The following is a 26941-nucleotide window of genomic DNA, read 5'->3' as shown; positions in this document are numbered from 1 at the left end:
AAAATACGAAAATTAAAATTAAAATTTTACGTATATATAAAAATTAAAAACATATTTTTTCCTTCCTTAAATACACAAAGACAATGAAATACCATGCACCTTTTTATAGATATAAGACCATAGCCCCTCGGACTCTCGTTACTTCTTCGGTTAAAAATCAATATACATACTTATTACAACTCTTTTTGGTTCAAATTTCAAAAAAATACCTGCAAAATAAACTATTTTCATATAACCGGCTCAAATTCGTTTTATATTATTACCTCAAATTCTTTTTGATTTTAATAAATTACTTAAAATTTGATCTTATTTACCTTGTTAAGTCAATACAAAAGATAGTATTAAAACATCATAAATTAATTTCATTAGAAACATCTAATTACATCAAATACAACATAATTACTTTTCAAGTTTTACCTCCTACCAACCTATCAAATTCAACAATACAACTATTGAAAGAACCGAATAAATTCAGTTACAACTCAGTTTCTTCTATGACCACCAACATTCATTATAATTACAATGTTTAGTAAAGAAATGAACATCCAAAGAACTACAATTACAAAACCTAATAGCTTCACCTTATTCCTTTCAACAACAATATTTTTCTTTTTCCTTCCAATTTTACTTTTCAAGTGCACAACTTCAGCCAAGGATGCACGACATTCTTCTCCATGTGCAACAATTCTTTCCCTCAAATTTGCTATCTCTTCTGCATTTGTTTTAGCTTCCTCCATTAATGAAGCAAGTTTCACTTTCACCTTTTCATTTTCGTGAACATACCGAATCAACTCACTCCCTTTTGCGGAAACCTTATTACCAGCCTCAATATCAACAATCCATTGAAAAAATCTGCAAGAACTGGATTCCTACAATACAATACCAATTAAACACAGTAAAATCCAAAACAAAACACAAAATTGACATTTCCTTACATTCCAATGTATGATCTCCAAAACCTTTTTCCCAGATGGTTCATACTACGCAACGTGAACATAATAGCAGGTACCTCACATTTGCACTTAACCATCATAAGAGATGACAACGACGATGATGACCCACCCTTTTTCCTTCATCCTTTCACCCATCAACCAAACAGCCTCCGTTAGGGTTCCAAAATAGCCTTAGAGTTCCAAAATCCCAAATGTCTCCCTTAGACGAAGAGGACGTCAGAGGTAGTCGACGATGTAGAAGATGACATCAGAGCAGGAGGCGACGACATGGGGGCTGAGAAGTGGCCTCCAGGGTCAACGAGTGGTTGGGCCTTCGAAGGAGTGTCATTGAAGATGGTGAGGGGTTCAGTTTGATTTAAATTTCATTTTTTAAATATTTAAAAACAAAAATTAATGACATGGAAAAAAAAGGCGCTTACGTGGTAAGTGACTATGCGAGATGACGTGACACTTTATCGATCATGTCATCACAGATACAGCCTAATAACAAGTACTAAAATGAAATGTAAAAATTTTTCAGGTATCTAGAGGAAAAAACGAGTGTTAAGTAATTTTTTGAACCAACCTTATTTTCGACCCAAAGCTAGAATAATGACTCCAACAACCACTTTGTTTAGGCAATGCTTGCGGCTTCTACAAATCACATGGATGATTCTTGGTATTCGGACACCAGTGCTACCCACCACCTAACACATGATCTTGGCAATTTCATGATAAAAAATGAATACAATGGAGGTGATCGTGTGCACGTGGGAGATGGTACTGGTCTAACCATTTCTCATGCTGGACATTCATCTTTTTACTCTAAAAATTCAAATATTCGTTTTACCCTAAAAAACCTCTTACATGTCCCTGATATAACCAAAAATCTTATCAGTGTTTCCTAATTTGCAAAGAAAAATGGTGTTTTCTTTGAATTGCATTCTAACAAGTGTGCGGTTAAATGTCAGGAAACTCAACATGTTCTTCTCAAAGGTCGCCTTAAGGATAAACTTTATGTCTTTGAAGATCTGAAACTCATTTCTCCAAGATCAAAATTTCCTATGTCTGCCTATAATTCTACTGTTCATGCTAATAATTTTGATACCTGGCATAATAACTCCATTTTTATAGTTGTTGTAGTGGATCTGGGCCTTTCTAAAAAATTTCCTTTTTGATATTTTCTTGATTTTTTTCTCTTTTAATCTATCATTTTCATATTTGCAAGTCATAAATAATAAAAATATCAATTCCTATCATTTAAGTCAAAAATAACTGTTAAATAAATATTTTTAATGATATTTCAGTATATTTTTATTATAAAAAATAGTTCATATTTAACAGTTATCACATAGAAGGCTAGGTCATTGCTCAAATAAAAATGTCAAACATGTCTTGAATCTTTGTAATATTCCATGTTCTGAGAATAATAAATCTACTTGCCAAGCATGTTGTCTTGGCAAATCACACAAATTACCATTTCCAGTTTCTGATTTTGTTTATCACTATCCCCTTGATTTGATTTACATTGATGTATGGGGTCTCTCTCCCACACCTTCAAAAACATTTGACTCAAACAGGTCTCACCTTGCTAGCTGCTTCCTCCCTTCCTTCAAAATTTTGGGTAGAAGCATTTAGAACTGCCACATTCATCATTAATCACATACCCTCTCCAGTGATTAACTACAAGTCTCCCTTTGAGGTTTTTTTTCATAAAACCCCTAACTACTCCATTTTCAAACCATTCGGGTGTCTTTGCTACCCTTATTTATGACCCTACACCAAAACCAAACTTGATTTTCGATCCACCCCTTGCATATTCCTTGGCTACAACACCAAATACAAAGGCTATAAATGTATAACAAATTATGGAAAAGAGTACACTATCAGACACATCATATTTGATGAAACCCAATATCCTATGATAACAAACCCATCCTTCTTTGCTCAAAATACCTCTGTTACCTCCACTTTCTCTACTCTCCCTCCCCCCATACCATAAATCAATACTACCATTCGCTCAAATCAAACACCAGCCAAACTCATAACTCCCTTAACTAATCTTATTCCTACTTCATCTCCTATTCATGACCCGTTACCACCAAATATTAACCCTACAATTCATGACCCTGTCAACTCACCCCCTGAACAACCTCCTCATCCTATTCCTACAACAAATGTTCATCCCATGACTACTTAAGCTAAAACTGGTGTCTTTAAACCTAAAGCTTTACTGACAGAGATCACTCCCCGATGTACCAAGGATGCAATGCAAGATCCTCAATGATTAGCTGCAATGAAGGAAGAATACATGGCTCTTAAGCGGAATAAAACATGGTATCTTGTCTCTTTGCCTCCTCATAGGAAGGCTATTGGTTCTAAATGGATATATCGGCTAAAATACAACGTTTGATGGCTTTGTAGCCATACATAAAGCTAGATTGGTAGCTCAGGGGTATTCTCAACGATCGGGTCTTGATTATAATGAGACATTCAGTCCCGTTATCAAACTAGCAACCATTCGAACGGTCTTGAGCATTGTTGTCACCAAAAAATGGAATATACGACAGGTGGACGTTAACAACGCTTTCCTAAACAGTTCCATTCAAGAGGAAGTATATATGCAGCAACCAGAGGGCTTCATTTCTATCAATCCTCATTTTGTCTGTAAATTGAAGAAATCTCTCTATGGGCTCAAGCAGACACCAAAAGCTTGGTTTTCCAAGCTTGCATCCAGTTTAATTTCCTTTGGTTTTAAGCCCGCTAGATGTGATACATCTCTTTTTGTGCATGCTACACCCAAATTCATCACATACATTCGGGTATATGTTGATGATATCATAATAACAGGCAGCTCAAACTCTGCAATCCAATCTGTGATTTCCAAACTCCACTCTCTGTATCCTCTCAAAGACCTTGGTACCTTACATTTTTTCTTAGACATTCAAGGCAAACACACTACTACTGGTGCTCTTCTCCTCTCTCGATCCAAATACATAACTGATCTCTTATCCAAAGTCAACATGCATAATGCAAAACCATAAAGACTCATCTAGCCCTTGGTTTAAAATTGCAAATGGATGGTACTGATTCTTTTTCTGATCCAACTTTATACAGATCTGTGATTGGAGCATTGCAATATGCCACCATAACACGTCCAGATATAGCTTATGCAATCAATAAATTATGTCAATTTATGCATGGCCCACTTGAAAGTCATTGGAAAGCTACAAAATGTGTTTTACGATATCTAAATGGTACTATTGATCATGATTTAGCATGTTATCCTTCACACAATCTTTTATCACTAGCTACAGTGATTCAGATTGGGCTTACGACTCCTCTGATATGAGGTCCACCTCAGGATTCTGTGTTTATCTGGGAAATAATCTTGTTTCCTGGTTTGCAAAGAAGCAACATTCAGTTTCTTGATCTAGCACTGAAGCAGAATTCAGAATTTTAGCAGCTCTAATTGCTGAAATTAAATGGATAAAGTCTCTTCTTATGGTGTCGATTGTTAATGCATTCATATTGAAAAAGAGTGTGTGTGCCTATAAACATTCTCATATATACATATATATATATATATATATATATATATATATATATATATATATATATATATATATATATATATGCGTTAATTTTGATTTATGTGAATGATATATCAAATAATTATTTATTAATATAAAATTCAATAAAAATAATCTCTATAAAATGAACTTTCAATTCAACAGTATGTTTTAAGATAAAAAGTATTCAATTAAAAATTATTGAATGATATAATAGTTTATATAAATTACACATAAATCATTTGATCTCGCCTAATAGTTAGATATTATCTTAAAATACAAACAGAAAAAATAAATCAAATTACAATCAATGAAACTTTAAAACAATGACATCCAATCCTAAGTATTTATTCTATTATCATATGACACCTTTAATAAAATTACTAATACTAGTTACTTGCCTATTAATACCTACCTCGGGACTAAAATTTCATGTATTGCTCCCTCAAAAGATTACCGACAGTCGTCGGTAAGCTCCTTACCCAAAACAAGTGTTGCATTTGTTCTCATTTATAAAAAAAAAACTAATTTCTTACTTATTAAGAAAGTTAGTTATTTTTATTAATTATGTAAATTTTAATTAAAAACAATTTTTTTCCTAAATTACCCTTTATTTGGAAGCATCCAATAATAATATAATGAACATTAGAATTTGATATAATATATATATATATATATATATAATTACAAATAACTTACTAAATATATAAATTCATATATGATAAAAGCTTATTAAAAAATTAATTAATATATCTTTTCAAATAGATACATTAAAACGTCTTAATAATTTAAATTTTAAATTTTTTTCACCTCTTACTTTCTTCAGTCTGAAAAGAAAAATGTTTCTTGAATAACCTTAAATTATTTATAACTTAAGAGAGAAAAATAAATGATTAATTTGATTAATAATAATATAATATGATAGAAAAAAAATATTAATTAAATATTTAAAATTTTTTGTTTTCAAAATATAATCGGACCCATACTAAACAAACATATCGTAGATGTCATGAAGAGGAGGCACACAATGTGCACGGTACATCAATATTCGATTTTAAATATATAGCACACTCGACCCCACTCTTGAGGATTATTCATCCAGAAGAATAACATCAAAAGCGACGGTAGAGACGTACTGTCTCTGATAGTGCCCATGCCAAAAGGAGCTCTCGCACACAGTTCTTTTCTTCACCCTCAAACATGGAAAAGACATTATCTTAGGTCGCCTACACCGATAACTTCACTTCTCAATACTTGCACTTTTTTCCTCTTTATATTCCAAACTCTCTCTGTCACCGATCCACCCTCCCCTGTTCAAATATTTCCACTCACATTTTCCCTATAAATCCCAATCTTTCAACAGCACCTGTTCCTTTTGTAAGATGACGACAAATAGTATCAAGGGGAAAAAAATCCAACACTTGAAAGAAGAAGAGGAGGAGGAGGAGGAGGAGGAGGAGGAGGAGGAGGAGGAAGAAGAAGAAGAAATAGAAGCATTGTCACTTTGCGATCTTCCTGTCAATCTGGTCGACCACGAAGTCCAATCAAAAGCAAAACCAGATTCTCAAATCATTGAAGCCCAAGAAGAAGATTTTGATTTCCGCTTATGGGGTGGCCCCTTCTCCACAGAATCAGAAATGTGTGCTGCAGATGAAGTTTTCTTCCAAGGCCAAATTCTCCCATTGCATCTCTCACTTAAGCGATGTGAATCCTTGGACCACGTTTCCGTGAGAGAATTTCGTAGCAATAGCAGTAGAAGCAGCAGCAGCATTAGAAGCCAGAATTCGTCTAGTAGCAGCTGCTCCACCGCCACTACAACCCCAAGAATCTCCAAACCCAGACTTCAAAATCAAAATCATTTCCACGCGCATCCAAGTCCCCAACCTCAGTTGAAGGTAACCGTTCCAAGACAAACAAGCTTCAGCAATCACGGTAGAAAATCATCAGCATGGGACTTTTTCCGTCTGGGTGTGGTGCCTGCACCTGAGATAGCATTGCAAGATCTCAAGGTTCGTAGTACCAACGGTGTTAGTAAAAATCACATGGGTCGCAGCACTAGCATTGGCAGCAACAATAGCAACGCCAATGCTAATGGCTCTGTGAAAACGAGTTACAGCGGCAACAAAAATCACGTTTTCAAAAAATTTGGTGGCTTTTGGAGTGGTTGCAAATGTTCTGTTGAAACAGTGCACTCGGGCATGGCCATGATTAAGGGTGGTATTAAAAGCGCCAACACAACGCACGCAACGAAAGAAAAAGTGATCGAAAGGAAGAGGCAGAAACACAGACAAAAGCAAGGAAAGAGAACCATGTCGCGTCGTCGAACGTTTGAATGGATAAAGGAGCTTTCGCATGTAAGCTATCACGATGAAGAAGCTTTGTTATCTTAAACCTCAAATGCTTTGGCTCACCACACGCTTGTAATTTTCTGTTATTTTTTATTATGTTAGAATTTTAGATTAAATTGCCTTTATAGCCGCTGGCTTTTGTTTTGCTTTGTTCTGAATTAGAATTACATCATTGTAGTGGAGACTGGAGACTCTGTAATCAAAACTTGTTACCCTCGTGAGAATGATAGTTTTGCTTTTTCGTTCCTCTTTTTGACTGATGGTGATTGAAGGCGTGTTAAAGATTGAATATGTTTAGTAAGATATTGTTGGTGAGATCTGTGTCCGTGAATTATAAAATGATAAGGTCCGCCATAAGTGCTGATAATTTGGTGCTTATGCTTGTCATGACTGGAGGAACTTCGATGCTTAATGATTGGATTGGTTGGTTGGAGTATGTATGTGAAATAATAATGATATTTTCATAGCTAATAATTTATCCCATTCTATGATTTGTAATACTTGCAGCATTTTCTTTGTATGTGTTTCGGTGTTATCTTGCTTCACACATCTTGTGTGGGCAGGTGGCAAAAAAGTTTCTTTTTGGCCTTCTAAAAAAATCATCCAATAATAATAATAATAATAATAATAATAATAATAATAATAATATACATTTCAACACTTTTTTTTAAAATTTGAAATAAGTACAATGTAACGACATCTTTTTAATTAATTCACATCAGTTAAGATAATTAATTAATTAACTAATTAATGATAATAAATTGTTAAAAAATTGAGCTATTATTTTTGAAAATACTCTGACTCGTTATGTTATTTTTTTAATCTAATTATTTTTTTACCTAATTAGTTAACGTGTAAAGGGAGAATAATAGTTATATATTTTATCTTATTTATTTGTTGCTAGTTATCTTTCTCAAACCTTATAAGATAGATAAATGGTTTATCTTATTAATTTATAATATTATTATTTAGTAACTAAAAACATTTTAAAGATATTAAGGATATTTTAGTAAAAAAAATAATACAAAAGACATTTTTTTATTATCATGTTACGCCTGTAAAAAAAACCTATTATAATCTTTAAGTTCAGTTTTACTGGTACAAACATAAACAAGGGATAAACATATACAAATTTCCAAAAAGATTCCAATATAAAGGGATGAAGAAATCAGGTTTTGAATTTTCATTGGAAGAAATTTTTATATATTTAATGTCTTGAATAAAATTATCTCTGAAAAAAAATATCTGTGAGAAGAAAAAAAAATCATTTTAAGACAATGGTAATAATTAGGATTGGTACTCATAACTACCATAACGTTCATAATCAATTATAATTATAATGATGTCTAATCAGTTTTATTTTATTTTATTTGTCAAATCCTGTTTTATTTATATCAGTCACCCAACGAATTTGGAATGGGACGTTAGGCCAACTCTGTGATTAACTAAACAAAACAGCATGCCTTAATCTAGCCCAAGTATGGACAGTTACGGATACTTTATATGGGGGAATTGCTTGGGGCACCAGCATTTTTGCTGGGGCACCCAGCAATTTCCGAAAATGCCAAAAATACCCTTACGGTATTTTCGGTTGTAAATAGCAGGTTAAAATTTTCATTTCTGCAGCACTATTTTTTTCATAAAATTTCCGTGACTTAGTGTAAGTTGCTTCCTTTTAGGGCATTTTGAAAGCGTATTTGGTCTCTGGTGGTATACGTGCATTTTTTAGGAGTATACGGTAAATTTTTATCAATTTTCATCGTCGGAAAAGGATAGGAGTGCAAAAAAGAATTTGAGTACGTACGGATTGACAATCCGTATGTGACAATCCGTATGGCCATACAGATTGTCAATCCGTACGTACAAATCATTTTTAATTTTTTTCTTTTAAAGTTTACAATGATAAATTAAATCAATTAGAAAAATTTAATTCACTTATTGCTTAAAACAAATCAATTAGAAAAATTTAATTTAGTTATGGCCATACGGATTACAAAATTTTGCAATGATAAAAGAAAACAATTTAAAAAATATTTTAATGATTAATTTAGTAATTGGTTAAATTTAACAATGATAAAAAAATTCATTTGGTCATTAATTAAAAATAATTTATTTCAAAAACATGACCGATTTTTTTAAAAAACAATGGGATAATATTATACATGACAAAACAACTATTATATATAAGAACATTGTTGCAACAAATTTAGAATCAACACATGATAAAACAATTATTATAAAACAACTAATATGTAATTAAAATGTTCATAATAATTAAAAATGTTCAAAATCCTAAATTGTTCATAAACACGACCAATAGAGTACACGATTAACATTGGGATCAATGAATTCAAAAAACTATTTTCATGTCAGCGGTCAATGACAATGTCTCGCAAAACTATTTCCATCTGCCTCCAATTTTCGGTGTCTTACTATAATGAATGAACACGAACCGACATTCTGCAACGTCCTTTAAGTGCAAATGCGTTCAGCCTTTGTCTTTAAGAAAATAATACATGCCACTTGGAACGTCCTGACAAATAAAGAAATGTTATGTCAACAATTTATGTTATGAAATTTAAAACTTGAAAAATAAAGAAATGCTGACAACTAAATTAGGAAGTTGCTTACTAGACTGCTACAAGTAACTTTCTGCTCAGTGAGATAAACCTTGAAGGTGACAGAACTTGACACTTGATGGTATAAAGAGTGTCATCTTGAGAATGATCTGGGCAAACAACTGGTCTTGAATATGATAAAAAAATGCACTGCTACCATAATAATACAAGGATACTAGATGATCTCCGGTCAACTAGTAAAAATCTCATAATGTTGTCTGTCCTACTACAATGGTTGGTTGGTCCAAATCTTTGTTGTACACAACGTTATGATAATTTCTTCTTTGTCAACCAAATGTCATACACCATCCAGTACATCATTCCACTTGACAGCATATACCTTACCAACTTCACCGAAAATCTACATGTCATATCACAAAATAAGGTTGGTTAGTAACAGAAAATAACAAAAAAAATAAAATCTTAATTAAATCAAAATGAACATGACTTGGTCCTTAGCATGAACGGTCTGGGAAAAAGCCTCTGGTGGAGCCGTGACATTCTGCATGAACGGTCTGAAAAAAAGCCTCTGGTGGAGCCGTGACATTATGCATTATGTTTGTCAATTCCCTCCATTCCCCGTGCTCTTTAATTGTTAATTCTAACATGGTTAACGTTCAAACAATTAACAGACATTCAAACACAAAACAGAATTAACATTCAAGTAATTATATGTTAATTCTTACTAGGCACATTCGCAAGAATATGTTCCAGTTCCTCATTGAGGTTAGTCCAACGTGATGACAACGCACGAGAGCGTCACATTCTGAAATATATTTGACAAAATAATATTTTAGTATTTTTTTTCTACTAACATTTTCCTGTTTCTAATCTAATTTTTCTTTCTGAAATCTAATTTAAATTGTAATATAATCCTACTAACATTTCTTAGATAAACTGAAAAAATAAATAAATCATTCATAAAATCAATAATAAACAAACTAAAATGAATATAAATATTTTTCGTTATTCCTATTTTTTTTCCAAAAAAATGTTTTTTAAAAAAGAAACTCTTATAGATTAGCAATTCATATGGCTCATACGGATTGCAAATCCGTAAGACAAGATTTTTTTTTTAAAAAAAAAGTCATATGAATTGACAATCCGTATGACAATTTTTTTTTTAAAAAAAAAGCTATACGGATTTACAATCCGTATGAGATTTTTTTTTTATAAAAAAAAGCCATACGGATTGTCAATCTGTATCACAATTTTTTTTAAAAAAACTAGTCATACAGATTGACAATCCATATGGATTTTAACTAACAAAAACCACAATTTAAAAAATAAAATCATATACGGATTGCTAATCCATGTCTCATTTTTGCAAACCACCAACAAAAACGCAGTGAACACACATAGAAAATGCCAATGAAGGAGAAGACAAACGCAGTGAACACCAAGAAAAACACAATCAATAAGGAGAACAAGCAGTAACAACCACAAACAAACAACAACAACAAAAGAAGAAGGATAACTTACCTCGAAGGAGAAGAAGAAGGAAGAAGCAGCAACAACACAACACGATCACGACGACAGCAGTAGCACGAACACAACACGAATGACACGGTCACGGAGGAACATAATGAAGGAATGAGGAAGGAGAACGGAGGAAGAAGGAAGAGAAAAAAAAGTTGAATAATGACTCGTATGGATGAGTCACTATTTAACTTTTATAAGAAAGAGTGAAGGGCATTTTCGCCCTTTCACCCGGGTTGTTGGGTGCTCCAAGCAACCACCTTTTATTTGGGTACCTTGATTGGATCATTGGAGGGCCGAAGACCCCAAGAGGAAATGTTCTAAACTAAAGATAAAAGTAAAGCCCTTGCTATTGGCACCGTCCCTCCCACTCAATGTAAAAAGACAAAAAATATCCGTTGTATTTAGTTAAAAATACCTTTGATGAAAACATATTTCCGTTGATTAAAGTTACACAATAAAAAAATTGTTTCTGTTATTTAATTTTTTTAAAAAAAATGTTCAAAACAATTCAACGTAACAAAATGTTGTCATTGTTTTGTTTTTTTTTTCAAAACAAATTTTTAATGAAAGTATTTTTCATAAAATAATAAGAACAAAAATTTGAGTTTTTAAACTGTCAATTGAATTTGTTAAGAAAATGCTCCATCTATGTTATTATAATTGTTGTGTAAGAGAAAAAATTTATGCCAAAGTAATTATCATTTTAATTTTTAATACAACATTAGTTACGTTTTATTTTACTTATATTTCTTATAATATTATGCTGGCAATAAATCTATAAATAAATTAATGATAATATAATATTAATTTTGTAAAATTATCACTATTTTTATCTATTTATTATTTTTATATTTGTGTAAAATTACAAATGATTATTATTTTGAGACAAAAGGAATAATCAATTGGAAGTGCCGACAGTATGACCGGATGATCCATAAAGTTAAAAATGAATAATTCTCTATAAAACGAGAGAAAAAACATTTTTTTTAAATCTTACAATTGTCGACGACCTTTCGTCTTTGTTTGGCTGGTAAAAAATTAGATAGCTAAAAAAAATCCAAATCAGATCCCGTGCAACAAAGTTTGTTTGCAGCCAAATATCTGCCATTAATTATTTAGTGTACAGTAATTTAAGGAAAAAATAGAATGTAATGAATGGTTTAGATTTTGGCGGTAGAGACGTGGGGGATGTAGAGGCGATAAAAGATCTTGGTTAGACATGTTTGGGGACGGGTTTTTTATGGACTGAAAATAATGTGAAAACATTTTAAAAATGATGAGATATACTGTATTACTTTTCACATATTTCTATTCATTTATTAATTTTTTTATCTTTCATTTATTTTTTAAAACACCTTTAATTTATATTTTATTTCTCACTTATTTTTATTTTTAATTACATCCTATTTCTTTTCACTTTACCAAATAGACCCTTCATGCTATGTTTGCATGTGGGAAAAAATCAAAAGGGTTCAAAAGAACCAAATATATTTCCTGGTTATTTCAATTGAGAAAAGAAAAAAAAAATATAAAGAATATATTTGGTAAATTATTTCATAAGATAATTGTAAGTTAAAAAGATCAGTTTTAATTAAATAACATAGTAGCGCTTATCTTTTTTTTTTTTTTAGAGGAAGTAGCATTTATCTTGTTAGTTGTTACTTATCACGTGAAGATGTTATTATATGTGAAGGTAATCAAGTTGATACATTGGCCATGGCCAAGCATAGATTAGAAATTCAGGGTACAGTTGCATCTTTTTATGTTGTTCCTTCTTGTAATGTCTTAAAGGCTGATAATGCTAGTACAACCTTTTCTAGAGGTTTTTAGTTTCTAATAAATTATTCATTCACAAATCAATGTAAATTATTTATTATAAATCTAAAATATAATTTATATATTTAAACTTGTATTATAAATTTTAATTATATAAAGTAAATATTTATCATATTCATCATACATACTAAAATATTAATCGTCGAGAAAAGGGTTATTCCATTTCAAGCAAGACTGGGACTGGGACTGGGTGGGTGGGTCCTATATTGGAGTTAACTGACTGTAATAACCTAATAGGTTTCTGTAAAACAAACAAGCAGACTTTAAAAAAACAGTTTTTAATTAAATAACATATTAGAATTTAACACAAATTTAAATTATATTTAATAATTTAAAATGAATTGTGTTTACTTTTAAAATAAGAGACTCTTAAATCATCAGGATTTCAAGAGTAAAATTTTATTTTTTTTTCATTCTCATTATCTCATAATATGTATTTTTACATTTTCATTTTCTTTTTTTTTAATTTTTCCTTATTTATTTATTATTTTAATTCAAAAATTTCATCTATTTATATTTTTTTTCCATCTCAAATAAATAACCTAATATAATACTCCTTTTCCGCTTTTTTTCCATCCATTTTCATTCTATTTCACCTCTCGCACAGGGGTGGAACTGCCTATGCCTACAGGGGCACCTCAATTCTAAATCTCCCTTAAGATACTACATGTTCGCCCCCCTTTTTCATTGTAATTCCCTTTCTTCCTTCGGAATTGTAATCTTAACTCCACGACCCTTGTTAGGATTAAAAATATTAGGCAATGTCTTCTCCTTTTAGGTAGATAGAGTATATGTTGATTGCTATTTTCTTTTAATTAATTGCTCATGTATATTTATTTTATCTATAACTATTCCCTTTTACAATAATTCTTATATAAATAATTTTTATTTTCTTATTAATTATAACAACATTAATTATTTTAATTTTGTCATTTTTTTGGCACAGTTTGAATAAAATTAATTGCTTTTAATCGTGCCATTTGTGGGCACAGCTTGAATTATATTAATTGCTTTCAAATAGGTTTTGTCATCTATATGTTAGGTTTTAATTTTTTTTATTTGATAAATAAATAATTTATACAAGAAAAATTAATTTTAACTATGGATCATGGGTGATTCATGTGTTTGAAATACGTGTATGTATAAATGTAAACACTCAAATACTAATTTTTCTAGGTTTAAACGCGAAATCCACACGTTCTTCGTCTCTCCCATTTACTGCACGGGACAAGACATCATAGTTTATTTATTGACTAACCCAAAACTCACTCCCTCTTTTTTCAAGTACCGCGTATACCACACGAACAACACAACAGAGAGACAGAGCATTAAGGATGTTGGAGCTGTGCCGCAAGCCACTGAAGATGTGGTTCGGTGGTGGAGGCAACGACGACGGCCTCCTCTGGCACACAGACCTTAAGCCCCACGCTTCAGGGAACTACTCAATTGCAGTGGTGCAAGCTAATTCATCCTTGGAAGACCAAGCACAAGTATTTACCTCTCCCTCCGCAACCTTTGTTGGTGTATACGACGGTCACGGTGGTCCTGAAGCTTCCCGTTTCATCACCAACCACCTCTTCTCCTTCCTTCGCAGTAAGATGCGAAAAAAAAATTTTACATTATTATATACAGTAGTAGCTGTATTATCCAGTATGAAGAAAAATTACTATTAGATAGTCTCTGACAATTATATGTTCATGATCCTGGTTAACTTCTGTGTAACACATATTTAAGTTTTTCAAACTAAGATAAAAAGTTTTTTATATTGTTTTCAAAAAAATATGATGGGAAATACAATCAGGCATACTGGAATAATAGTGTGGCCAGTTAGAGAATTAGCTACCCTATCATGATTTAGACTAATTTTCACATTTTAAGTATTAATTGTTTTAGCAATTAATTTTTTTTAAATAAGTGTTACATAAAAATTAGTTAGGACCATATGTCTAGAGTTACCTAATAATTTCCCACTCGCAACAATATATATGTTTTGATCGTTTCATTGGTTTTTAAATTTTGGCATAAAAAAGACGAAACTGATTATTCAGAGTGGCAGAATTCACTACAGAGGAGGGTGGTTTGTCGGAGGAAGTTATAAAGAAGGCGTTCGAGGCAACGGAAGATGAGTTTTTGCGTGTAGTGAGGGAATCATGGATTGCGCGGCCACAGATAGCTTCCGTGGGTTCGTGTTGTCTTCTGGGAGCGATTTCAAAGGGAGTTCTTTATGTTGCTAATCTCGGGGATTCGAGGGCGGTTTTGGGTCGGAAAGCGTTGGAAGGAGAGGTGAATTGTGGTGCTGGTGCTGTGGTGGCAGAGCGTTTGTCCACTGATCATAATGTTGGAGTGGAGAATCTTAGAAAGGAGGTTGAAGCTCTTCACCCTGATGATCCACACATTGTGGTTTGCACTCGTGGAGTTTGGCGAATCAAGGGCATTATTCAGGTATAAATACATTTACCCTTCATCTATTTTCCTCTTCCTTCGGTTTTCTGTTCAACAATTGTTTGTATCTATTTTCTGCTTATATTTGTGTTTAACTAGTGATGTGAACTAACAAGATCAGCAAACTTCAGCTTCATTGGCACTAGGACAACTTTTACTTGACCTAGGCACCACATTCTGCACTTAAAAAAAAATATTTGCATGTCTTCTTTATTTCTTTTTTTCCCCTAAAAAAATTATAGTTCCATGGGACTATTTGAGTGTGTTTGAGCTTCAATAAATTATGTCATGCGATTCTGTACGGTCACCTGGCAACTGAATTTTACTATGCATACAGCGTTGCCCTGTGGTCCAACAGAAGTTATAACCAAAATAACTTTTACAAAAATATTGGTAGTCACCAAGAAGCTATTTGACAACTTAGTGAAAAAAGAGAGAAGTATAAATATAATAGATGAAATGTTATTTTAGACTCTGAGAGAAAAAATAAAGAAATATAGACATGATAGTGTGCTAAAAAGAAAGAAAAAATAGAGAAAATAAAAATATCTAATAAATATTTGTGAAACATGAATGTTCATTTATAATTTATTAAACATAAATTTTCACCAACTTATAATTGATCAAAGAAAAAAATAAAAACGAAAATTGCTTTTTAAAAATAAAATAATTTTATTTATTTCTATTTTTTATTTGTTTCAAATTATAAACCTTTTTCTCCTCTCTTGTTTTGCTTTTTTCATGTAACAGAGTTCCAAGGGTTAGTTTAAGCTTTGGTCGTCATCTAGTGCGATTTAGTGATTGTGATTTTGAGAGATAAGGAGTGCGTTGTTTTAGTTGTTCTCTTAAAAAGATTCCACCTAAGGAAGCAAATCTTCTTAAAATGAATATTTAGGCACAATATTTTGTTCCACTTCCATGTTTCGAGTCCCGTCACATGTTTTCGTCTCCTCTTGTTTATGGCCTGACGAGTGGGCGTCGATCATTGATGTGATTTTATGATGGATTACTTTTCATGACATAATCTTGGTATTAAATTTGTCTCCATTATAGGACAAATCTGAGTGGAGCGTGTAATTGGTTTCTCAATAGGTCCTCATGATCTGATTCTGTAACCAGTAATCACGTTCAACTTTTGAGGAAAATCCTTTGGAAAAAAAAAATAAATCTTACAACATTTCTTCCCAACTCGTGAGAAGCTATGCAGAAAGAATCAATCATTGATGAAACCAGTTAATATCATGGTTACAAAAAAAATCAGCTTATATCATGCTGGTACTAGTTTACCTCCATTATAATTTGTGACTCCAGTGATATTCTTCTTCCGCGTCATTCCAGGGCTTCTGTTTAAACTTTAACTAGTTTCATATTTTCAGTTTGAATTTCTACCTCCGTAAAAGCTAGTCCAGTGAACTTTCTAATTTTATAAAATTCGTAATGTTTCTCATAAACTATTTTTGGCCTTATAGGTCTCAAGATCAATAGGAGATGTTTACCTAAAGAAGCCAGAATTTGACACTAATCCTCTGTTCCAACAATTTGTATGTCCACTATACTTGAGGAGACCTGTAATGACAGCTGAACCATCGATATTGGCGCGTAAATTGAAGGCAGATGATCTGTTTTTGATCTTTGCATCAGACGGACTTTGGGAGCATTTAACTGATGAAGCGGCTGTTGAAATCATCTCCAGAAGTCCCAGAATAGTAAGTGTACACACTACACACTCAACAAACCTCCCGAACTACACACTCATGTTAATGGTTTAGTGTTAGACTATTTCTTAGTATATTTATGAGCACAAATTAAAAAGTTAGTATAAACAAACAAATAAACGATTGGTGAGAACTGTAAGTTTTATCATTGTAGGGAATTGCAAAACGATTGGCGAGAGCTGCACTAGAAGAGGTTGCAAAGAAAAGAGAAATGAGGTATGGGGATCTAAGGAAAACAGATAAAGGTCTAAGGCGCCATTTTCATGATGATATTACAGTGATCGTTCTATATCTCGATCATTCAAAAGAATCTCAAAATGGTAGATCAAGACGTAAAGGAGTTTATGATTGCATTAATACTCCTATTGATATCTTCTCTGTGAGCTCAGATGAAGCTGATCTTTAAATTGAATTAGCTATTAGCAGTGACTCTCCACGTACTGCTTTTTACACAAGAAATTTGTCACATACAGAAGTAGTAGTTACGGTGGCCAAAGGAAAAGGATTGTAAAAGGAGTAATACTCATTATCTTAATCATCATATTTTTTTCTATTTCTCTAACTATCAAATCATAAAACCCACTATACTTATATATATATATATATATATATATATTCTTTCTAGATATAGAATAACATGTAAAATATTTATTGAACATGTAAAAATAAGGTAAACTAGTAATCGTAAATTATTATTATTAGTTAAAAGGATAAAAGTTTAGGTGATTTGACTTGGGTCCCAAAGTATTATTATTAGAGGAATGTTATTTGGAATTTCCCTAACACCTTTTACAATAAGTAGAAAAAAAAGACAAAAATGTGAAATGAGATGAAACCAATTAAAGATTATATTGGTAATAGTTTCTATAAAAGATTATTTTAAATTTATTGACCAATAACATAAAAATGCTTGTTAATATTTTTATTTAAAATATAGGAATGTATTTCTTTTATTTCTATAAAGTTGTTGCAGCCTTTGGGCCATGGGCAGTTAGTTGGGTAGCAAAGCATTTTACGCATGGAGTGTTTGATTGTATGTTTTCAATGTAGTTTTCAATATTTAATAAGATGATTATTATAACTTTTACATCACAATTCTCTACTTTTTGTCTTTCTGATGGGTTTCCTAATTTGCAGATCAAGGCGTATAATATTGCAAAAACTAATACTTTTTCTAGGTCACTATATTATTATATAAAATTTTATTAATAATTAATTTCTTTCCAAAATTTAACTGAATATTTTTAATAACGTCTATCCACCATCTTGTTATTTTTCTATGGACGCTCATATTTTGTTCAGAAACAACATTTTGTAACGTTAAAGGACCTGCGTCAACATATAAGTATATGACAGTTTCCAGACCATATAGCACTGCACAGGTTTGACGCTCGTTATTTTGGTCTTCGGAGTGAGTTCCAATTGTCTTCTCCCTTGACGCCAACCTTATTGTTTCTCTCCGTCTTTTTAGACCATTGTTCCCAATTCCCACTATAGAATTTGATCGCTTGAGTCGTTATTTGGGGATTATATTTTCTGAGGAATGTATAATTTAGGGTAGTTTTAAATTCATATAAGATTTTAAAAGAAATTACCAAATTTAAATTTACAAAATATATATAGTTTATTTAGATGAAATTTAAAATATCTGGATATGAACAGTACCAGTGTATTGTTCCAGTGTTGGGCTTCTCTCAAATTTCATCCCATAATTTTTTTATTTAAAAAAGGTGAGAATATAAAAACCAAAAACAAGACTAGGAAGGAAGGTTTTCTTTGTGGTTATGTGAGATATTTTGGGATGCAGGTTGATATTATTTTCCGAAGAGAGAAATTTTAATAAATAATGATACACAAATGTTTTTTTATTATATTATAAATTTTATCATACTTATATTTTTTTTTTATCTTTTTAAATGTTAAACAGCATAATAAATGTTGGATGTAACTTTTTTCAACTTTTTGCTTTTCAATGATAAGTTTTGTACTTTGTACGGTAACTTAGCCTATCAATGCTATTTAGATTTATTACAGTACAATTTTCGTAATAACAGCAGGTGTTCTTTCAAAAAAAAAAAAAGAACAGAACAGCTGAAAAAAATAAATATTAAATTAATTCGTATAATTTCATGATTTATATTTTTTAATTTTTATAGTTTAAAAATAATTTTTTTAATTTTTATAATTTACATTTTAATTCTCTTTTAATTCATATAGTTTAAAAATGATATTTTTAATCTTTATAGTGTATTTTAATTTTTTTAATCTTATAGTTTGAAAGTAATCTTTTTAGTTCCTATAACTTATATTTTAAATACATCTTAATTCTTATAAAAAAAATATAAAAATAATTAGTTACAAATTAGTTATAAATTATCAACTATTTTTTATTTCAAATTATCTTGTGATAAATTATTTATGAATTATTTGTTAATATTTTTGTAGTTAATTATAATTGATAATATTATTCATATTTTGATGATAAGGATTAAAAAGAAATTAAAATATAAAGTATAGTAACTAAAAATATCATTTTCAAATTATATAAACTAAAAATGAATTAAAATACAAAAACTAAAAAAATCACTTTCAAACTATAGGATTAAAAGAAAATTAAAATGTAAACCGTAGAGACTAAAAAAATCACTTTAAAACTATCATGACTAAAAGATACAAATGATAAAAATATAAAGATCAAATGAGTAATTAAACAAAAAATAAATTAATAATAACAATTCCAACTTTTAATAAATGATTGTGAGTGTATTTTATTTTCTACTAAGCTCTCCCACTTTAGATGAATCAAATATCAGTTCCTATATGTACAAAAAAAAACATATGTACCAAAAAAATATCAGTCCTTATATTTTAAAAACGTAAATTTTAATTCTTGTATTTTTATAATTGATAATTTTTTTCCTCTTTATAAAATTTAAATATCAGGATGCGCGAAAAATCATTAATTATAAAAAATATGAAAACAAAAAATAATTGATTTTAAAATATAAGGACTAAGAACAACTTAAAAAAAACAATGAGAAACCTTAAACACTTGTTCCCATTATATTTATAGAAGGTAGAAAGAAAGAAGTAGATGACCTAAGTTGTGATACATTGCAAATCATTCAGCTGGTTATGTTAATTGTTTCAAATTAAAATAACTTAATCTTCACACCTTAATTTTTGTTTATACCTTATAATTCTTATTTTATTTTTCATCCAATTATTTATTATTTTTACTATTTTGTCTCAAGTCTTTTTTATTTCCTTTTTAGGTATATACATTTTAAGCTTACGAAAAAAATCATTTTTAAAAAGGTAACCTAAAAAACTGGGCACTTTCGCGTTAGAAGTTAGAACCAAAATATCATTATTCTTCTGATAAAGATATGTATGTTGTGCTGTACCTCTTGTCTAGCACTGGAGCTCAGGCGCAAAGGCCAAGAATGGGCACCGGGATGCCGTGGTCTCTAGGTTTTGCATCTTTTGACGTAGTTTTCTTTTTCTTTTTTAATTTTTAACGTAGTTATGTAATTTTTAATTAATCATATTTTCAATTATATAAAAAAATACAAGATATTTTATCAAGTAAAATGTATCTTTTTTCATTATAACAACAACTGTGACTGTGATGTGAAATAGCCATTATAAAGAGTAACTTATCGATCCCCCCTTAATTAACATTTTAATGGAATGCCAAGAAGATATTGAAGCCATCGAATAAGAAAGGTAAGTTATAAGACGTGAAAAACACTAATAATGTTATTGTGATTAGGGGAAGAGACATTCTATCTCTTTATAATTTTTTTAAATAATAAAAAATAGAAGTTAGATATAATTAATAAAAAATGATAAAAAAAACAATAATATAAAAATAGTGAAAAGTTAATATAAGCTAAAATAAAATTTTAAAATTTAAAAGTAAAATTGTTCCATAAAATATGTATAACAAATGAGATAATTTTCATTATTAATAATTATAGATTATACATATAAAAAAAACGTCAGTTTGAAGATGTCCAAATAAAGTAACTAAAAAATCTGAAAATATCTTATTCTCATTAATATTTTACTTATAATAATTGAAATAAAATAAGAAGAACATTTTCTCGCTTAGTTTTCAATTTCGTCATTTTGTCTGGCAATGACCTAGACCAAAATCAAGACCAGGTCACAGAACGTGCACATGCTCACGGCCCCATCGTGGATAACTATTTTTTGTTAGTTGGACTTGGGCTCGACCAGTTGCTCTCTAGTCTCTGTGAGAGTTTGATGCCTATAATGCTCCTATCAATTTGCAAGGATAATGCCAAGTTCCCATTAATTCGGATCCCATGGGAGTTGGGACGTGCAACTATCCACATGTTTGGATAACAGGAAAAAATAAATAATAAAGAAGAGAAAAGACAGAAAAAGTATTTTCTTTTTATTTAATTTTTTGTTGAAATCACATGTATCTCTTTTACTAAAATGATCTTGTTTGGGCAAATAAAATTATTATACAAGTTAAATTACTAATTTCAATGATCCACTTTTAAAAATATTTTTTTCTTTTATTTCTGTTGAATTCAAATTTAATTTTCCTCCCCATTCCTTGTTTCTTTCTTTCTTTTTCTTTTAAGGATACATTGATTGCAACAAGATTAAAATCTAAAATATTGTACAAACTACTCGTTCCTTGTTTCTTTTCTCTGAAACCAGGGATAATGTATGGTTTTAGTTTTGGGATATATATTATCCACTTGTTTTCCTATCCAGTATCCAACGAACAAAGAAAAAAAAAATCCAGAATCCTCTTTTTGGAGACCAATGAAATTGCACTATTTGCAATTTATATTTTATAGTATTATTAAATTACATATATCGGTAGGTGTGGTGCTACTTCTCCTCTATATAGAAGTTCAAATATAGGGCGGGCCTGTAAGCCTGAAAGTCGTGCTTTCACACAGAGGTCGATAACTAAGCAAAAGTGAAAACAGAAACAGAGAGGCAACATTTCGCAGTGTACACAGAGAGGAAGAGGAAGGAGAAAGTTTGAGTGACAAAATGGGGATAGCAGCTGAAGCTCATAACGTGAAAATTTTGGGACCAGGCACTGAATGTATAGTTTTGGCTCACGGATTTGGCACGGATCAGTCTGTGTGGAAACACTTGGTACCTTATCTCGTCGACGATTACCGTGTCATTCTCTATGACAATATGGGTGCGGGTACCACCAACCCTGACTACTTCGATTTTGAGCGCCACTCGAGCTTAGAAGGCTATGCCTCTGATTTGCTTGCAATTTTAGAAGAGCTCCAAGTTGAATCTTGCATTTTCGTTGGCCACTCTGTTTCCGCAATGATCGGCGCTATTGCTTCTATTTCTCGCCCCGATCTCTTCACCAAACTCATCATGGTCAGCGCTTCCCCCAGGTAATAATTGACATGCAGTCATTTTTAAAATTTCATCACTAAAATTTTCGTCACACGTGAAATAGCAATTTTCCTCACTAAACCTCTTTTTTTAATCGGATGTTAGTATGTTAATTTTATTAATAAAAAAAAATCGAATCTGAATTTTTTTTTTCTTTTTTCTTAATCATCAAACTTATCTTATGTCTTCATTAGTTTGACTTTTGTTAAGCAAAAAATTGGCTTGCAATTACATTTATTCTTTGTTTTGGGGGAAGGTATTTGAACGACGTGGAATACTATGGAGGATTTGAGCAGGAAGATCTGAACCAATTATTCGACGCTATGGCGGCGAATTACAAAGCATGGTGCTATGGGTTTGCTCCTTTGGCTGTGGGCGGGGACATGGAGTCTGTGGCGGTGCAGGAGTTTAGTCGAACGTTGTTCAACATGCGGCCAGACATAGCGCTAATTGTGTCGCGAACCATTTTTCAAAGCGATATGAGGCAGATTCTGAGCCTTGTTTCTGTCCCTTGCCACATCATACAAGCTGAGAAAGACATGGCTGTTCCGGTGATGATATCGGAGTACCTCCACCAGCACATTGGTGCTGAGTCCATCGTCGAGGTCATGGCAACCGACGGTCATTTGCCGCAGCTAAGCTCGCCGGATATCGTTATTCCGGTGTTGCTCAAACACATTCAACTTGATATTGAGGCAAGAAGGTAGACATCGACGTGATGTGACTCCGTTAGGAAAGAGAATCTCTCTGTGTGGTTCTTTCTTTCTTTTTTTTTTCTTTTTTCTTTTTTGTATTTGCTGTGTAAAAGAACAACTGAAATGGGGGGAATAAGTTCCCTTCTTCAACTGTCTATCTATATGTGTTTGTTGCATTCGAACTCGTTGTGGTAGAACCGTAGAGCAAGACTCTATTGTAGTGGGAATCAAATGTCAATGTCCGTCACTGTGTTGTGAACATTTCTCCCTGGTAAATTGGGGAACGGCTGAACAACCAGAAAAACAAAAACGAAAAAACCCGCGTAGTAATAGCATTATCAATTATTGATAAGGTTTAAATTTATGTAGCTGTGCTACTCCAGCTAAGGAAGCATTGAGAATTGATATTGGACTTGAGTTTTCTTAGGGACTTGATAATCCCTGGGGGTACGTGGACAAGATCTTCACGATTTCTTCAAAAAATAAATTCAAAAGTTGGAGGAAAGGGCTGCTTGGCCAAATTAAATGAAGGGGCGTAGGGAGCTCCACCATGAAGTTGCTCTCTCTTAATATAAAGGGTATTAGAGATCGAATTAAATGCACAACAATAAACAAAATCAGAGCACATAGAAGAGACTACAATCAATGATATCTAGGGTGTTAAAGTTCGGCCACACATCCGAGAGGTTCTCTTAAAAATCGATTCTTAAGGAGATGATCTACCCAACTATATAAGTACTTACTATGCTGGTTAATCACTCGATGTGAGATTCGCAACACGTCCCCTTGCCGTCACCACAAAGCAAGAGCTAACGGCACTATCCACACCATCGGGTAGAATTGGCTTTGATATCATGTTAAAGTTCACTCGAGGGGACGTGTTGCGAGTCTCACATCGGATGGTTAACAAGCATGATAAGTGCTTATATAACTGGGTAGGCTACTCCTTAAGAATCAGTTTTTAAGAGGACCTTTCGGATGTCTGATCGAACTTTAACATTGGTTAGCTCTGCCTTTGGGATCTGATTCGTATAAAAAAACTTTGGTTCCATTTGTTATGTTGTCAACATCTACTCTCTAAATGGATCAGATTATGTGACTACAATACCCGATACTTCTACTCTTTCATGAAGGTCATACAGAGGAGGAACCAAATTTTAGCATCAATTAATATTTTATTTTTTAATTGAAAATAATTTTTAATCAAATCTCTTAATTGATGCTAACAAATACATTAAACGATTTCAACATCAATTTTACCAATGAGGATGACGAAATCCACTATCAGTATCATGATAAAAAAAATTCAATTATGATAACAAATTTGGAAAGATTAAAAATCGTTTATAATCATAAGATAATTGATGCTAATAAATATATTTATTTTATAACATAATTGATGCCAAAATCGTTTAATCAAATCTCTTTATTGATGCTAATAAATATATTTATTTTTTTAGCATTAATTAATATTTTATTTTATAATTGAAAATGATTTTTAATCAAATCTCTACTAATAAATATGATTTCAACACCAATTTCGTCAATGAAGATGGCAAAATCCACTCAATGCACCTATTTCGCCAAACGAGGATGATGAAATCCATTCTACCAAGTCTGTTTCGCCAACCCCAATGACAAAATGCTAACTAATGCACTCCAAGCTGTCACGTGGACGAATTCACTGATCGTGCTGGTAAAATGCTTACCAAATCAGACGCTCCAGTAATATGTTTCAAAATTGACTAAAAATAGTTTGTAAATAAAACCTGTGTGGTCAATTTGCCGAGATTGGTGCTTATAAACTCTGTCCTTTCAAGCCTACCCCTCTTCTACTTCTCTTTGTATAAAGCACCTAAAAAATTATAAGGACTCTCTCTGGCATTCAGAGAACCTTTTTGTGGAACGGGGTCTCAGAAAATCAATTGGCTCCAGTGGGACAAAGTTTGTTTACCGAAGGATAAAGGCGGTCTCAGTATCAAGAACCTCCAGCTATTCAATATAAGCTTGTTATCCAAGTGGAAATAGAGATTCTTAACGGATCATAACTCGATTTGATATCCTCTGCTACAATTCAGATATGGCACGCTACATTGTCCAGACCTTTCATCAGGGGAATGGGTAAACTCCTCCCAATGGTGGCGAGACATACATAACTCAACTGATTCCCAGATTGGTAGTCGTGGTTGGTTTGATGATTGTGTTCAAAGGAAAACATGGGATGGCAGAAGTACACTCTTCTGGGAGCAAAAATGGCACGGGGATGCACCATTAAAAGATATCTTTCCTAGATTATACCAGATTTGTTGCAACAAGGGAGCACTCATATCAGACATGGTTGATTTGGTTGGAGATTCTTCAATTTGGCTATGGGAATGGCGAAGAACTTTGTTTATTTGGGAAGATGAAGTTCTCTCGCAATTGCATAACATGTTACAGCAAGTGAGGTTAAATCCACTTGAGAAGGATAGATGGGTTTGGTTATTAGATGAAGACAAAGGTTTCTCGGTGACCCCAACTTATAATCAACTAATCTCACTTTCTATGCAACTGCAAGATTTAATTCCTAGGACCCGAAGCAAATTTTGGGTGAGTGAAGCACCCTCCAAGGCACTTGTTTTTTCATGGAGACTTTTGTTAGATAGATTGCCTTCGTGTGAACAACTTCATAAAAGGCATATTCAGATTCAAAATTTAGAAGCCTCTTGTTACTTCTGCAATTCAAGAAAGGAAACCACTCAACATTTATTCCTCATGTGTTTTGAATCTATTCGGGTTTGGCATGGGATTTTTGGATTGTTGGGAGTTGACATTGAGCTTCCACTGGAGATTAATTTGGCTTATTGATTTGCGGAAGGAAAGGTCGTAGATGGAAACACTTGATTTGGCATGCCACTTGTTGGTGCATATGGAAATTAAGGAATGCTATTGCTTTCAGGGAAACTCTTTTTGATGGAGCAGAACTCTTGGAAGATATTAAGATCACTTCATGGCAGTGGTTTTTATATAAGAGAAAGAAGAAACCAATGATATTCTTCTCATCTTGGTGCAATAACCCCCTTGCTGTATTTGAACACATACAGTTAGGTAGACTTAAATACTTTTTGGTTATACGGTGCCACACTCTTGTATAGTGGATTGACACTTTTGGGATGTAAATTGCAGCTGTACAACTTGTGCATGCTTGTTGTTCATTAATATATGAAATTATACTTTGCCTTTCAAAAAAAAAAAAAAGATAGTTATTGAGCTAGGAGTGTAGATCCTCTGTAGTGAAATGAAGCATTATTTAAAGTAGTAAGCAATTTATTAGTTAGTTTAGTATTAAAATTATCTACCAAACCTTACTAAATCTTTTTTTTATACACACCTGTATTTCTATTTCATTTATTTTATTATGTTTTCTATTTTTTTTAACAACACGTATTCACCCAGTTTTATATATCAACATTTTTTTAAATGTAAAAAAAACAAATAATACTCTAGAATGAGTATAAATTTTGTTCTTTTTTTTATCCTTTGAAAGCGTTTAACACTTGTGATTATGTTACTATAAACGACTTTCCAAAAATAATATAACCATAGAAATAAAATTATATTTTTTAGAAAAGTATTTAGTTTAGTATTTATAATATCATAAATAATCACACTCGGTTATTATTTAGCGATTGACTTTTCAAGTGAAATAACACAGTGCACATCGAAAAGGAATCAAGATGCTTGCAAGTTAGAGTCCCATGAGCTTTGAATTGTACAGGAAATAAATTCCTTCTTTTGCTATTTTGAATGTGAAAAGGCTCAAAAGGTAAACAGAAATATAGAAGAAATAATAAAATAGAATACATGTGGGTGTGTATTTATGAAGAAAAAAAATCTAGTGTGATTA

The 26941-nt window shown here is 31.9% G+C and overlaps 3 protein-coding genes across 4 annotated transcripts; all 3 read left to right on the top strand.

Annotated features, from left to right (window-relative positions):
* The first annotated feature begins 5497 nt into the window (after positions 1 to 5497).
* LOC114422163 lies at positions 5498 to 7099 on the top strand. The gene has a single exon (XM_028388388.1). It carries the CDS (start codon positions 5887 to 5889, stop codon positions 6892 to 6894), a length of 1008 nt encoding a protein of 335 aa, XP_028244189.1. The 5' UTR covers positions 5498 to 5886; the 3' UTR covers positions 6895 to 7099.
* Positions 7100 to 14028: 6929 nt separating this feature from the next.
* LOC114422151 (probable protein phosphatase 2C 78) lies at positions 14029 to 17515 on the top strand. Of its 2 annotated transcripts, none has more exons than XM_028388376.1 (4): positions 14029 to 14381; positions 14857 to 15230; positions 16700 to 16936; positions 17100 to 17515. In XM_028388376.1, the coding sequence occupies exons 1-4, from the start codon at positions 14123 to 14125 to the stop codon at positions 17349 to 17351; spliced, it is 1122 nt and encodes a 373-aa protein (XP_028244177.1). In that variant the 5' UTR covers positions 14029 to 14122; the 3' UTR covers positions 17352 to 17515. The 2 variants fall into 2 exon arrangements, with proteins under 2 accessions (XP_028244177.1, XP_028244168.1); XM_028388367.1 differs by having other exon boundaries at positions 14032 to 14381; positions 14845 to 15230.
* Positions 17516 to 21714: 4199 nt separating this feature from the next.
* LOC114422140 (probable esterase KAI2) lies at positions 21715 to 23302 on the top strand. Its single transcript, XM_028388358.1, has 2 exons — positions 21715 to 22359; positions 22617 to 23302. The coding sequence occupies exons 1-2, from the start codon at positions 21992 to 21994 to the stop codon at positions 23065 to 23067; spliced, it is 819 nt and encodes a 272-aa protein (XP_028244159.1). The 5' UTR covers positions 21715 to 21991; the 3' UTR covers positions 23068 to 23302.
* Positions 23303 to 26941: the final 3639 nt, after the last annotated feature.

This window comes from Glycine soja, chromosome 1 (assembly GCF_004193775.1).
Source record: "Glycine soja cultivar W05 chromosome 1, ASM419377v2, whole genome shotgun sequence".
NCBI classification, from domain to species: Eukaryota; Viridiplantae; Streptophyta; class Magnoliopsida; order Fabales; family Fabaceae; genus Glycine; species Glycine soja.
This window is presented reverse-complemented; position numbering and strand designations above follow the sequence as displayed.

Bases quoted from the DNA above. Each gene is read 5' to 3' on its own strand.
- LOC114422163 (XM_028388388.1), top strand. From the start codon at position 5,887: ATGACGACAAATAGTATCAAGGGGAAAAAAATCCAACACTTGAAAGAA.
- LOC114422151 (XM_028388367.1), top strand. From the start codon at position 14,123: ATGTTGGAGCTGTGCCGCAAGCCACTGAAGATGTGGTTCGGTGGTGGA. The intron at 15,231-16,699 runs GTATAAATACAT...TTGGCCTTATAG, and splicing joins GAATCAAGGGCATTATTCAG to GTCTCAAGATCAATAGGAGA. The intron at 16,937-17,099 runs GTAAGTGTACAC...TTATCATTGTAG, and splicing joins TCTCCAGAAGTCCCAGAATA to GGAATTGCAAAACGATTGGC.
- LOC114422140 (XM_028388358.1), top strand. From the start codon at position 21,992: ATGGGGATAGCAGCTGAAGCTCATAACGTGAAAATTTTGGGACCAGGC. The intron at 22,360-22,616 runs GTAATAATTGAC...TTTTGGGGGAAG, and splicing joins ATGGTCAGCGCTTCCCCCAG to GTATTTGAACGACGTGGAAT.